General features: G+C 40.7%; 1 protein-coding gene and 1 pseudogene across 2 annotated transcripts; one reads left to right on the top strand and one right to left on the bottom strand.

Annotated features, from left to right (window-relative positions):
• Nucleotides 1–610: 610 nt before the first annotated feature.
• Nucleotides 611–10752, bottom strand: TRAPPC6B (trafficking protein particle complex 6B). The gene is made up of 5 exons (XM_032242496.1): nucleotides 10535–10752; nucleotides 9350–9467; nucleotides 5095–5178; nucleotides 2353–2446; nucleotides 611–1200 (listed from the first exon to the last, which is right to left on the bottom strand). Exons 1-5 carry the CDS (start codon nucleotides 10567–10569, stop codon nucleotides 1169–1171), a joined length of 363 nt encoding a protein of 120 aa, XP_032098387.1. The 5' UTR covers nucleotides 10570–10752; the 3' UTR covers nucleotides 611–1168.
• Nucleotides 10753–11465: 713 nt separating this feature from the next.
• Nucleotides 11466–12352, top strand: LOC116526343 (annotated as a pseudogene). The gene has a single exon (XR_004258107.1). The product of XR_004258107.1 is annotated as a guanosine-3',5'-bis(diphosphate) 3'-pyrophosphohydrolase MESH1 pseudogene (transcript).
• The last annotated feature ends 1399 nt before the right edge of the window (nucleotides 12353–13751 follow it).

Genomic DNA, 13751 nt, shown 5'->3' with positions numbered 1-13751 from the left:
CCACTAAGATAATATAGTCCAAAGAATGTCAGAATGACTAATCCAAGGGCAGGGAGCGGTGGCTCACGCCTGTAATTCCAGCACTTTGGGAGACCGAGGCGGGTGGATCACGAGGTCAGGAGTTCAAGACCAACCTGACCAACACAGTGAAACCCCGTCTCTACTAAAAATATAAGAATTAGCTGGGCATGGTGGCAGGTGCCTGTGATGCCAGCTACTTGGAAGGTTGAGGCTGGAGAATCACTTGAACCTGGGAGGCAGAGGTTGCAGTGAGCCAAGACTGAACCACTGTATGCCAACCTGGCAACAGAGCAAGACTCCATCTCAAAAAAAAAAAAAAAAAAAAAAAAAAGAAAAAGAAAAAGAATTACTAATCCAATTATCCACCTCTCTGTTCAGGTAAAAGAGTAAAGAAGGGAATAAAGATATTAGACCAGGATGTCCATGCATGGGGAGAGAAGTTGAAGGTCAAAACTGTAACAGGAATAAATACAAAAATTCCTTCCAAACATACCTAATATTCTTTGGCCCTAGAGTCACTGAATTCACATTTAAACTAACCTATATTTCATTTTGATTACATTAATGGAGCTCTGAGGAATGAAACCTATTAAAACAAAATTAAATTTCTAAACAATTTAGGCAGTCATATATGTGTTTATATATATACACACACAATGTATATACAAAATCCTTATACAGGTGTAAAAATTCTTAATAAATTATAAGCAGTAAAATAAAAAATTTAGTATGTTTGCTTTTTAAAATAAAACATTCATGCTTTATCAAAATTTGTTCATTTTTATCACAAATTATTCTGTTGGTACATACTTTTCTCTCAAGCAAATTCAACAAACCCTGAACTTTGCCTATCTACAGCCAAATACATTAACACTCTAACCAAATAAAAAGGTTTAAAATAAGAGTCCTACATCTTGGTGTCTCGTTTTCTGAAATCAGGTTTTCATTTTGAATAGTTTTGGTTAAATGTATGTCATGGCAGAATGTCCCTTTATCTCCTTTGAGCTGATCTGTGTAAACTGGTAAAAATACATGCTTACTCCTGTACAAACATCAAACAATGTAATTAAATCATCACTACTTGAAATACTTTATACATGAATAATTTATCTCTTTACACTGTTGAAGCCTTGCATTTCAGTATGTTCTACAGCTTCTGTATCATCACCTGAAATTTGCCTAAAAAAGAATAATAATAATAATTCTTTAATTTTAGATACAAGGAAAACAATTCTAAACATCAATTTTATTTTCCATATAGGAAATAGTTTCAATCAAGAAACATACTATGTCAACCTTTTCACATTCTTCATAATATTCAATAAAGTCATCCTATTTAATGGGATGATTATCTAGTTTGTGAGTAGGCACTTTTGTTTCTCTTTATTATTCCTACATTTGGGTACAATATTTCACTGCTAATGATCATTGTAAATGGAAAGGAAATGCAATGAGGCTCAAGCCCATTTTTTTTTCTTGGTTGGTAGCTCTAGTGAAAAAATCTTTAGGGAGGCATTTAGGGAGACATTTAGTGATAAAAGACTATTTGGGGCCAGGCACAGTGGCTCACGCCTGTAATTCAAGGCGGGTGGATCACAGGAGGTCAGGAGTTCAAGACCAGCCTGGCCAATATGGCAAAATCCCGTCTCTAAAAAAAAAATAATTAATTAATTAATTTAAAAAAGACTATTTGGTTTTACTTAGCTTCATGTAATAGATATGTCCTAAACAATTGTTTAAAAATAGCATTTTCACCAGCCCGACCAACATGGTGAAACCCCATCATAAAAACACAAAAATTAGCCAGGTGTCGTGGCGTGCGCCTGTAATCCCAGCTACTCAGGAGGCTGAGGCAGGAGAATCGCTTGAATCTAGGAGGCATTTTCAACGTTCTAGGGAAATTTGCTATCTTAAAACATTACATCCCTTAAATTGTCTTATAAATCCAAATTTATACAGGTATACACATTCAAAAGATATTATTCTGAATACATATACCTGAATTTTAAAAAGTCATAAATCATATTTATACAGGTATACATATTTAGAATATCTTCTATAAAAAAGAATATCTGACTTTAAAAAAGTTATAAATCATCCCCTAAACTGTCTTATAAATTTGGATTTTAGTCCATTATTAATTCAAAAATTACTGAATATGAATATGGTATGCAACATATTACTACACTAAATGTTACACTGATAAAACTAAAATGAAAGTTTCAGCATTTTAAATTTCCTCTCAGTTAAAACAAAAACAAACAAACAAAAATCAAACAGACCTGAAAACAAATTACTGAAATATTTGTAAGAAACGTGAATTCAACTTACAAGCAGGCATTGAAGACACTTCGGCTGTTACAATACTTTTTATTCCCAAGTTTGATAAGCCACCTCTGATTAAGCCACATGTAAATGCTAAATACTAAAAGGAAAAAAAAAATCATTAAAATAGTAAGGATTTACTAAAATAGTAAAGCTACTGAAAAATACAACATGACATGATTTATTATCAGTAAGTCATTCCTGTTTTAAAAAAAGGACTTTGGAGGAACTATTCAAATTACTGAAAAATATTGTTAGATTTTCCAGCTCCCTAGAAGTTTCTGGGGAGCATGAACATAATGACTTAAGAAGCTCAGCCAAGGAAGCTGGGCGCCATGGCTCCCGCCTGTAATCCGAGCACTTTGGGAGGGCAGGTGGATCACCTGAGGTCAGGAGTTCGAGACCAGCCTGACCAACATGGAGAAACCCTGTCTCTACTAAAAATATAAAATTAGCCAGGCGAGGTAGTACACGCCTGTAATCCCAGCTACTCGGGAGGCTGAGGCAGGAGAATCACTTGAACCCAGGAGATGGAGGTTGCAGTGAGCCAAGATCGTGCCATTGCACTCCAGCCTGGGCAATAAGTGCAAAACTCTGTCTCAAAACAAACAAACAAAAAAAGACTTAGACTCAGCCAATTAAGTAATCCAGGACAGTGAATCTAGAGTGACAAAAACAAGCCAGAAACAGATCAGAATTACTTCTGGAGGCAGTAAAGGTAGTTTGTGTCAACAGTCCATGCTGCCTGCAGGATTCTAACTGGACTCATCCTGTGGAGTGACTTGGCTATCCAACTAGCTGCCTTAACCTCCCCTGGTTATTGCCTATTTTTAGAGCTTATCAATTGTGTTAGCTTACAAGCAGAGTTTCCTTCCTCTATTTACAACCAAGAATCTGGACTTGTTTAAGACTTATAGCTTGCCACAACAAAGAATTATCTGGTTAAAAATATCAACAGCTTGGATGTTGAGAAACCATGTCACACAGACACAAAGAAAGGGAAAAGGGCTGAGCTACAGCCCCAAAAATCATGACAAGAACTGGACTGAAAAATCAGTACTTAAAGGAGTTTTTGATTACCCACATCTACATTGCGTGTTCAATATACATTATCTATGAATAACATTAAATATCTCATAATTAATATACATAAATGAGTACTATTAAGGAATTAGATCTGAGTCATGAAATTTTAAGCTGGAAGAGAACAGGCCTTAAAGATTGTTTGTCCCAAGAGTTCTTAATCTGGGAACCTGTAACCCCTATGAAAATAAAAACCATTTTGCTGTGATACCCCAACTAAAAAAAAAAAAAAAAAAAAAAAAGAAAAGAAAAACCATGTATATACGTGTATTTATAGGGAAAGGTGTTCCAATTCTCAAGGATGTCCATAACTCAAAATAGTTAGAAATCAGTGAAATGGTCCAACTTACTCTTTTCACAGCTGAAGAAACCAAGATCCCAAAAAGTTAAGTGAGAACCAGAAATATTAAAGTGAGATGTTAGTAAAAAAAGAGAAAATATGCCAGGCACGGTGGCTCACGTCTGTAATCCCAGAACTTTGGGAGGCCGAGGCAGGTGGATCACAAGGTCAGGAGTTTGAGACCAGCCTAGCCAACACGGTGAAACCTCATCTCCACTAAAGATACAAAAAATTAGCTAGGTGGGGTGGTGTATGCCTGTAATCCCAGCTACTTAAGAGGCTGAGGCAGGAGAATCACTTGAACCTGGGAGGTGGAGGTTGCAGTGAGCTGAGATCACGCCATTGTACTCCAGCCTGGGTGACAGGGCGAGACTCCGTCTCAAAAAAAAAAGGAAAATATACACATTAACCATAAAATTAGAGGCTGTATACTCCAAAAATACAGAAAATAAGCAATCAGGCCGGATGCAGTGTCTCATACCTATAATCCCAACACTTTGGAAGGCTGAGGTGGGATGATCATTTGAGCCCAGGATTTGAAGAGATTGTGGGATCCCATCTCTACAAAACGTTTTAAAAAAATTAGCCAGCCATGGTGGCCCACACATGCAGTCCCAGCTCCTTGAGTGACTGAGGTAAGAGGATCGCTTGAGCCCAGGAGGTCAAGGTCAAGATAAGCCATGATCGTACCATTCACTACACTCCAGCCTGGATGACACAGAAAAATTTTTTTTAAAAAAAAAAAAAAAAAAAAAAAAAAAGTAATCTACCATACATCTACATTTCACTATCATTTAGTAAGAGTGTTTCTCTCTTTTTTTTTTTTTTTGAGATGGAGTTTCGCTCTTGTAGCCCAGGCTGGAGTGCGATGATGGCGCGATCTCAACTCACTGCAACCTCTGCCTCCCAGGTTAAAAGGATTCTCCTGCCTCAGCCTCCGGAGTAGCTGGGATTGCAGGCGCTCACCACCACGCTAACCTAATTTTAGTATTTTTAGTAGAGATGAGGTTTCACCATGTTGGCCAAGCTGGTCTTAAACTCCTAACCTCAGGTAATCCACCTGCCTGGGCCTTCCAAAGTGCTGGGATTACAGGCGTGAGCTACCATGCCCGGCCAGTGTTTCTTTAATTGGCTACTGTAAGCCTATTTATTTAGCTAAAGATTAATGTTATTGTGACATGTCTCTCATTTCACAGAAAACTCTTTAAACAAAAAAGAACACTTAAAATATATTTTAAGTTCAATAGTCTGTTATGATTAGCATTGAACTTTTACCTGTAGTCCTACTATTAACAGAAACCCCAACCTTCTATTCCATTAAATACCTTAGATGCATGTTCTAAATACTGTTTTCCAGCAGACATCTGAGTAAGCAGGCGAAATTTGTTGTCCTGAAGAACATAGATGCCCTGTTCCAAAAATAGAAAAACATCCAAAGTCAATGTAACTAGTAGTCCTTAAAATTATTATTATTATTATTACTATTTTTTGAGATGGAGTCCCAATCTGTCACCCTGGCTGGAGTACAATGACACTCCCTCGGCTCACCGCAACCTCCAGCCTCCCTGGTTCAAGCGATTCGCCTACCTCAGTCTCCCAAGTAGCTGGGATTACAGGCATGCAGCACCACCCCAGGTTAATTTTTGCATTTTTAGTAGAGACAGAGTTTCACCATGTTGGTCAGGCTGGTCACAAACTCCTGACCTCACGATCCACCTGCCTCACCTTCCCAAAGTGCTGGGATTACAGGCACCATGCCTGGCAAATCATTTTATTTCTTATGAAACTATGTGTTTTTTTAAAGTTATTAAAAGTCTCCTTCCTATTGGTCGATTTTCTTTTTCTGTTCTTTGGAGACAGGGTCTCCTCTGGTTGCCCAGGATAGAATGCAGTGGCACAGTCACAGCTCACTGTAGCCTCCAACTCCCAGGCTCAATCAATCCTCCCACCTCAGCCTCCCAAGTAGCTGGGACTACAGGTGTGCATCACCATGCTCTGCTAATTTTTATATTTTTTGTAGCGATGGGGCTTTGCATGTTGCCCAGGCTGGTCTCAAACTCCTGGACTCAAGCAATCTGCCCACTTGACCTTCCAAAGCGCTGGGATTACAGGCATGAGCCCACATGCCCAGCCTGGTCAAATTTTGTTTAAATGAAGGAATTTTGCAATGTTCACACTGAAGAGTTGTGAGCTCAGTATTTTCATAACACTAATATTTACTGAACAGTTTTATACACTAAAGATACAAAAACTGTAGGAAAAATAGTCCCTATCCTTAAAAACTAATAGTCTAGTACAATGGAATCATTAATATACATCCACGTGAAATAAGCTCTTTGTTTATTCATTTATTTAGAGATGAGCTCTCGCTCTGTTGCCTAGGCTGGAGTGTGGTAGTACAATCACAGCTCACTGCTCCCTCAAACACCTGGGTGTTTGAGCAATTCAGCAATTCTCTTATCTCAGCCTCCTGAGTAGTTGGGACCACAAGTGCATACCACCACATCTGCCTAGTTTTATTAATTTTTTTTTTTTAAACAGTCTTGATCTGTCACCCAGGCTGAAGTGCAGTGACTCGATCACTGCAACCTCCGCCTCCCAGGCTCAAGCAATTCTCCTGCCTCAGCCTCCCAAGTAGCTGGGATCACAGATGCCTGACACCTGGGCTCAAGTGATCCTCCTGCCTCAGCCTCCCAATATGCTGGGATTATAGGTATGAGTCACCATGCCTGATTTTTATTTTTAATTTTTTTGAGACAGAATCTTGCTCTGTCGCCCACGCTAGAGTACAGTGGCATGATCTAGGCTCACTGCAAGCTCCACCTCCAAGGTTCAAGCAATTCTCCTGCCTCAGCCTTCCGAGTGGCTGGGACTATAAGCGTGCGCCACCACACATGGCTAATTTTTGTATTTTTAGTAGACAGGGTTCCACCATGTTGGCCAGACTGGTCTCAAACTCCTAACCTCAGGTGATCCACCTGCCTCAGCCTCACAGTGTGCTGGGATTACAGAGGTGAGCCGCCACACCAGGCCTTATTTCTTTAAGAGACAGAATAGTGCTTTGTTATCCAGGTGAAAGTGCAGTAGGTCAATGTATCCTTGAATTCCTCCCATGCAGCTGAAACCTCAGGATTCTGCCAATGTGCTCGGTGAATTTTTTTAATTATTTTTTTTTTGTAGAAACAGGGTCAAAGTATGTTGCTCAGTCTGGTCTCCAACTCCTGAGCCCGAGCAATCCTTATGCCTCAGCCTCCCAAAATGCTGCAATTCTAGGTATGAGCCACCTTGTCCAGCCAGCTGATATATAATAATAAATCATGTCTAGAAAGTCAAAAACAAGAGTCATTTCCTTGAATTAGCAATTCAAGTATTTCCAAGCTAAAGTTGGTATAAAATGAATCCTAGGCCAGGCACAGGGGTTCATACCTATAATCCCAGCACTCTGGGAGGCCAAGGCAGGAGGATCCCTTGAGCCCAGGAGTGTAAGACCAGCGTGGGCAACACACTGAGACTCTGTCTCTAATTAACTAATAACTAATAAATAATCCTATTCTCTTTAATTTTTTTACTTAATCAAATTCCAAATCTACTCTATTTCCTTGAAGTTTATAAAATAAAATCTAACGAAGCTAGGAGTGGTGGTACATGCCTATAAACCCAGCTATGCAAGAGACTGAGGCCAAAGAATTACTTGAGTCCAGGAGCTTGAGATCAGCCTGGGCAACACAGTGAGATCCTGTCTCCTTTTTCAATTTTTAATAAATAAATAGCTTTCTATGTAATCCATTAGTTTTATAGTAAGAAAATCTTTTAAGAATAGAAAATATAGGCCGGGCGCGGTGGCTCAAGCCTGTAATCCCAGCACTGTGGGAGGCCGAGGCGGGTGGATCACGAGGTCAAGAGATCGAGACCATCCTGGTCAACATGGTGAAACCCCGTCTCTACTAAAAATACAAAAAATTAGCTGGGCATGGTGGCACGTGCCTGTAATCCCAGCGACTCAGGAGGCTGAGGCAGGAGAATTGCCTGAACCCGGGAGGCGGAGGTTGCGGTGAGCCGAGATCGTGCCATTGCACTCCAGCCTGGGTAACAAGAGCGAAACTCCATCTCAAAAAAAAAAAAAAAAAAAAAAAAAAAGAATAGAAAATATGACAGCAATAACAAGGCAAGAGTTATTTAAGAGTAAAATATGCTCTATAAATTAGACCTTAGAAATGACTATAAAGGATCTCCTCCTCCCACCCAAGGTGCCAAAAGGAAAGGCCAAGGGGAAGAAGGTGGCTCCAGCCCTTGCTGTCAAGAAGCAGCAGGAATCCCGTTTGAAAAAAGGCCTAAGAATTCTGACATTGGACAAGACATCCACCCAAAAAGAACCCCACTTAGTTTGTGAAATGGCCCCAGCAGAAAGCCATCCTCTATAAGTGGCTGAAAGTGCCTCCTACGATTAACCAGTTCACCCAGGCCCTGCACTGCCAAACAGCTACTCAGCTGCTTATGCTGGCCCACAAGTACTGACCAGAGACAAGGCAAGAAAAGAAGCAGAAGCTATTGGACCGGGCTGAAAAGAAAGCTGCAGGTAGCTAGGCGTGGTGGCTCACACCTGTAATCCCAGCACTTTGGGAGGCTGAGATGGGCAGATCATCTGAGGTCAGGAGTTCAAGACCAGCCTGGCCAACGTGGTGAAACCCCATCTCTACAAAAAAAAAAAAAAAAAAAAAAAAGCTGCAGGCAAATGGGATGTCCCCCACTAAGAGACCACTTGTCCTCTGAGCAGGAGTTAACACTGTTACCACCTTGGAGGAGAACAAGAAGGCCCAGCTGGTGGTGAATACACAGAATGTGGATCCCATCAAGCTGTCTGTCTTCCTGATGCCTTGTCGTGTAAAATGGGGGTCACTTACTGCATTATCAGGGGAAGGCAAGACTGGGACATCTAGTCCACAAGAAGACCTGTATCACTGTTGCCTTCACAAAGGTTAACTCAGAAGACAAAGGAGCTTAGGTTCGGCTGGTGGAAGCTATTAGAACCAATTACAATGACAGATATGATAAGATCCACTGTCACTGGGGAGACAATGTCCTGGGTCCCAACTCTGTGGCTTGAATTGAAAACCAGGAAAAGGCAAAGGCTAAAGAACTTGTCACCAAACTGGGTTAAAGGTACACTGTTGAGTTTTCTGTATATAAAAATTATTAAAATAATACAAATTATCTTCTTCAAAAAAAGAAATGATTCTAAACACATAAAGGTGATATATTTGTGGTTCTGTATATTATTACCACCAACTGACAATAACTAAGGAACCACATACTAAAAGCTATTATCATCCTGACATTTGCTATTTTAAAAAATTTAACATAGCATATAATTTGGTGAAAGAAACAGCTATCATTACTGGTAACTCTCCCTTTGTCTTTATTCATTTCACACTAATAGAAGAAAAAAAACTAGTAACTTATTAATACCATAAAAAATATTCCAAAGTTAACCAGAAATTATTTTAGGTTTTAAGCAAGTCACTAAAGTATGATATTTATATTAAGTTAAATGACTTAAAAGTATAGGTCTTAGTTAATTACCTGATGATTTGTCCTTAGATTGTCGATTTGTTTCTTGAATACCGTAGTCCAAAAATCTTTACAAATGAACTTCATGATATCTAACTCATCCTTGAACCTTGCAGTATCTTTTGTAAACCTAAAAAGATCAACTAGAAGTAATACAGTATTTATCCTCCAAAGAAAGCAAGAGGGACAAATTATTGACTAATTATCAAATGCCAGAACAGCACCGAACATTTATTGGGTTTTTTAACTTTAATTTTCTTTGACAGGGTCTGGCTCTGTCGCCCAGGCTAGAGTGCAGTAGCATGATCTCAGCTCACTGCAACCTCTATTTACCTCCCAGGCACAAGCCATCCTCCCACCTTAGCCTCCCTAGCAGCTGAGAGCACAGGCACATGTCACCATGCCCAGCTAATTTTTGTATTTTTGGAAGAGATGGGGTCCCACTTTGTTGCCCTAACTGGTCTGAATCTCCTGAGCTCAAGTGATTCTCCCACCTCGGCCTCCCAAAGTGCTGGGATTATAGGCATGAGCTACCACACCTAGCTCAACATTTATTAACACTCATAAAGTCATAAGCACTAGGCAAAATGATCCTATCTCAATGGATTCACATTACGTTATATAAATTATGAGGCCTCAAATTAGTCTAACATTATAGCCAAAATTTCAGGTGCAATTCTCTAGCACATAAAAAAAAATCACAAAATAACAAAGAGATGAGCATGATCATGACATTGTTATATAAAATATAATCAGAGTTGAACTGTTCAAGTAGTCAGAAAGAAATATTAAAAAGAATTGATCTATAAGTTGAAAGATAATTACATGCATAAACACAGACTATTGTATTTCAATACTATGTACTTAAAAATTCTATGCAGGTTAAAGAACCTAGCAGATCTTAAGTTGCAAATTCAGTAAGATTTCAGACAGTTGCTTTAATATACCAGTAGTTTCAGGAAAAAATTCTAAAATACATAAAATATATATTTTCTTCAAACATTAAAACATAAAATTTGAATAACTGAGTGAAAATGGCATTGGATCTAAAAAGAAAGTTTAATTTTTGAAGTAAAGAGAAGAAATAACATTCAGGAATTAAAATTAAAATATCTCAAGTTTTATGCAATCTTTTGAAATGGACCATCTTTGTTTATAACCTACCTGCAAGAAAATTTTCAAATCCAACCTGCTCACCTTTCTATCAATCCTTGTCCGACTCGAAACCCCATGTTTTCCAGCTTAGTAATACATCGTCCGTTTTCCTATTTTTAAAAAAATAATAGTTTTAAATACTTTTAGAATGCTAGGATGTTAGTATTCAGAAATTGTTTTATAATATTGGTTAAAAATAGTAATGCAAATATTTATACTTTTTTCGCTGAAACATCTTAAGAAAAAGTGAATTATAAGATTGATACTATTTATTTACTGTGACTTACTTTTCACTATTTTTTTGGATAAACAAGTTAATTCATAATTTAGTCAATATATACATAATCAACCTAAAAATGTCAATAGAAGGATACACTTTTAAAATTTATTTTATTTTCAGATGGAGTCTTGCTCTGTCACCCAGGCTGCAGTGCAGTGGGTCCATCTTGGCTCACTGCAACCTCCACCTCTTGGGTTCAAGCAATTCTCCTACCTCAGGTTCCCAGGTAGCTGGAATTACAAGCACCCACCACCATGCCTGGCTAATTTTTGTATTTTTAGTAGACATAGGGTTTCACCATGTTGACCATGCTGGTCTCAAACTCCTGACCTCAAGTGATCCACCTGCCTTGGTCTCCCAAAGTATTACAGGCGTGAGCCACCACGCCCAGCCAGAAGGATACACTTTAAAACCACTTGGAAGGCCATCTAGAAGTTACTTTCCCAAGATAATAATCAGATGTCACCTAAGCCAACACCATCTTAACTGGCAGAGGTTCAATGGATTGTAGCTTTGTGCTCCTCCACAACACCAAGTTTTTATCATACAAACAAACCCCTCAAGGTGCAGTGGCTCATGCCTGTAATCCCAGCACTTTGGGAGGCCAGGGCAGGAGGATTACTTGAGCTCAGTGGCTCAAGACCAGCCTGGGCAACATAGCAAGACTGCATCTCTATTAAAAAAAAAAAAAAAAATGGCTCCGAGGCGGCGCAGCTGCTGGAGGCTGCGGACTTCGCGGCTCGCAAGCACCGGCAGCAGCGGCGGAAGGACCCCGAGGGGACCCCCTACATCAACCACCCCATCGGTGTGGCTCGGATCCTGACCCATGAGGCGGGAATCACTGACATTGTGGTGTTACAGGCAGCCCTGCTCCATGACACGGTGGAGGACACAGACACCACCCTGGATGAGGTGGAGCTACACTTTGGGGCACAGGTGCGGTGCCTGGTGGAGGAGGTAACAGATGACAAGACTCTGCCCAAGCTCGAGAGAAAGCGGCTGCAGGTGGAGCAGGCGCCCCACAGCAGCCCTGGGGCCAAACTGGTGAAGCTGGCAGACAAGCTGCACAATCTGAGGGACCTGAATCGCTGCACCCCAGAGGGATGGTCAGAACATCGAGTCCAGGAATACTTCCAGTGGGCCGCGCAGGTGGTGAAGGGGCTTCAGGGAACAAACCAGCAGCTGGAAGAGGCTCTAAAACGTCTGTTCCAGGAGCGGGGACTGACACTCTGAGCAGTGCTTGGAGCTCTCCAGCAGCACAACTCCAGCCTCGTCCGGGCCGGACAGGATTCACACACCTTTTCTGTGCCTCCCGTGCTCCCTCCATCCTTCCCAGATATCAGAGGCCAAAAAAGACTTGCCTTTTTTCTCAATCTGAAGGTCTCCTGCTAACTAAGCTGAGCCCCCTGAGTGTGGGGATCAGATGTACCCATCCATTTCTGATGCACTCACTGCCTCTCCCCGAGTCTTGGGTCTATTTGCTATTTTGCATGGTGGGATCTCTGGCCCCTCAGGAACTTGAGATTATATAAGTACTAGTTCCTAAGTCATTATGAACAATAAAAAGAACTCTGGGTAAAAAAAAAAAAAAAAAAAATAGCTGGGGGTGGTAGCATGTGCCATTCTGGAGGTTGATGCAGGAGGACTGCTTGAGTCCAGGAAGTTGAGGCTGCAGTGAGCCACGATCATGTCTTGCACTCCAGCCTGGGCAACAGGTTGAGCAAGGGACCCTTTATCAAAAAAAAAAAAAAAAAAAATAGAAGAAAAGGAAAGCCCAAATTCCTTAGCACGGCATTATGTTATGTCCTTTCCTTGAAGACCCCTGGCTAGTTAAGCAAATTCATTAACATCCATATATTCACAAACATCCTTCCCTTCTATCACTCTGAAATTTCTGCAGCAACTCCAAAGTGTCATGCTCTCTTCTGTCTCCGTACCTTTGTATGTGCTATTCCCTAGACTTCACATTCTTTAAATTCTGCTCAGGTGTTACATTCTCCCAGACGCTTTTCCTGAAACTTCCTTAGGCCCCATGCTGTCATAAAACTCCGTACATACATCTATTACTGTACTTATCACTGTTTTTGGTTTTTCTACTATTCTCCACACTTGTTCTCAAACATGCTTAGGATGAAGCCAGGCACAGTGCTCATGCCTATAATCCCAGCACTGTAGGAGGCTGAGGTAGGAGGGTTGCTTGAGACTAGGAGTCTGAGACCAGCATGAACAATATCGCAAGACTCTGTTTCTACAAAAAAAAAAAAAAATTGTTTTAATTAGCCAGACATGTAGCATGCCCATAGCCCTCACTATTCAGGAGGCTGACATGGGAGGATCACTTAAGCCCAGGAGGTCAAGGCTGCAGTAAGCCAAAGTCCCAACAATGCATTCCAGGCTACATGACAGAGCAAGACCTTGTCTCTTTTTTATTTTTTAATAGAGACAGTGTTTTACTATGTTGCCCAGGTTGCTGTCCAACTCCTGGGCTCAAGTAATTCTCCCACCTCAGCCTCCCAAAGTGCTGGGATTACAGGCATGAACAACCACACTCACCCAGAGACCTTGTGTCTTAAAAAAAAAATGTGCAGTTGGCCGGGCGCGGTGGCTCACGCCTATAATCCCAGCACTTTGGGAGGCCGAGGCGGGTGGATCACGAGGTCAAGAGATCGAGACCATCCTGGTCAACATGGTGAAACCCCGTCTCTACTAAAAATACAAAAAATTAGCTGGGCATGGTGGCACGTGCCTGTAATCCCAGCTACTCAGGAGGCTGAGGCAGGAGAATTGCCTGAACCCAGGAGGCGAAGGTTGCGGTGAGCCGAGATCGCGCCATTGCACTCCAGCCTGGGTAACAAGAGCAAAACTCCGTCTAAAAAAAAAAAAAAAAAAAATTGTGCAGGTAGAAAGAGTGCCTGTAAATCATGATGCTCTTTATGGAATAATCTGCTCTCTGTAGAATCACTTAAAAACATATTTATT

This window comes from Sapajus apella, unplaced genomic scaffold (assembly GCF_009761245.1).
Source record: "Sapajus apella isolate SASKATOON/1434 unplaced genomic scaffold, GSC_monkey_1.0 scaffold50, whole genome shotgun sequence".
Taxonomy (NCBI): Eukaryota; Metazoa; Chordata; class Mammalia; order Primates; family Cebidae; genus Sapajus; species Sapajus apella.
Note: the sequence above shows the minus strand (reverse complement) of the source record. Positions and strands in the feature narration are given on the sequence as shown.

Bases quoted from the DNA above. Each gene is read 5' to 3' on its own strand.
- TRAPPC6B (XM_032242496.1), bottom strand. From the start codon at position 10,569: ATGGGGTTTCGAGTCGGACAAGGATTGATAGAAAG. The intron at 5,179-9,349 runs GTAATTAACTAA...TTTTTGGAACAG, and splicing joins ATCTAAGGACAAATCATCAG to GGCATCTATGTTCTTCAGGA. The intron at 2,447-5,094 runs GTATTTAATGGA...TTTTCCTTTTAG, and splicing joins ATTTAGAACATGCATCTAAG to TATTTAGCATTTACATGTGG.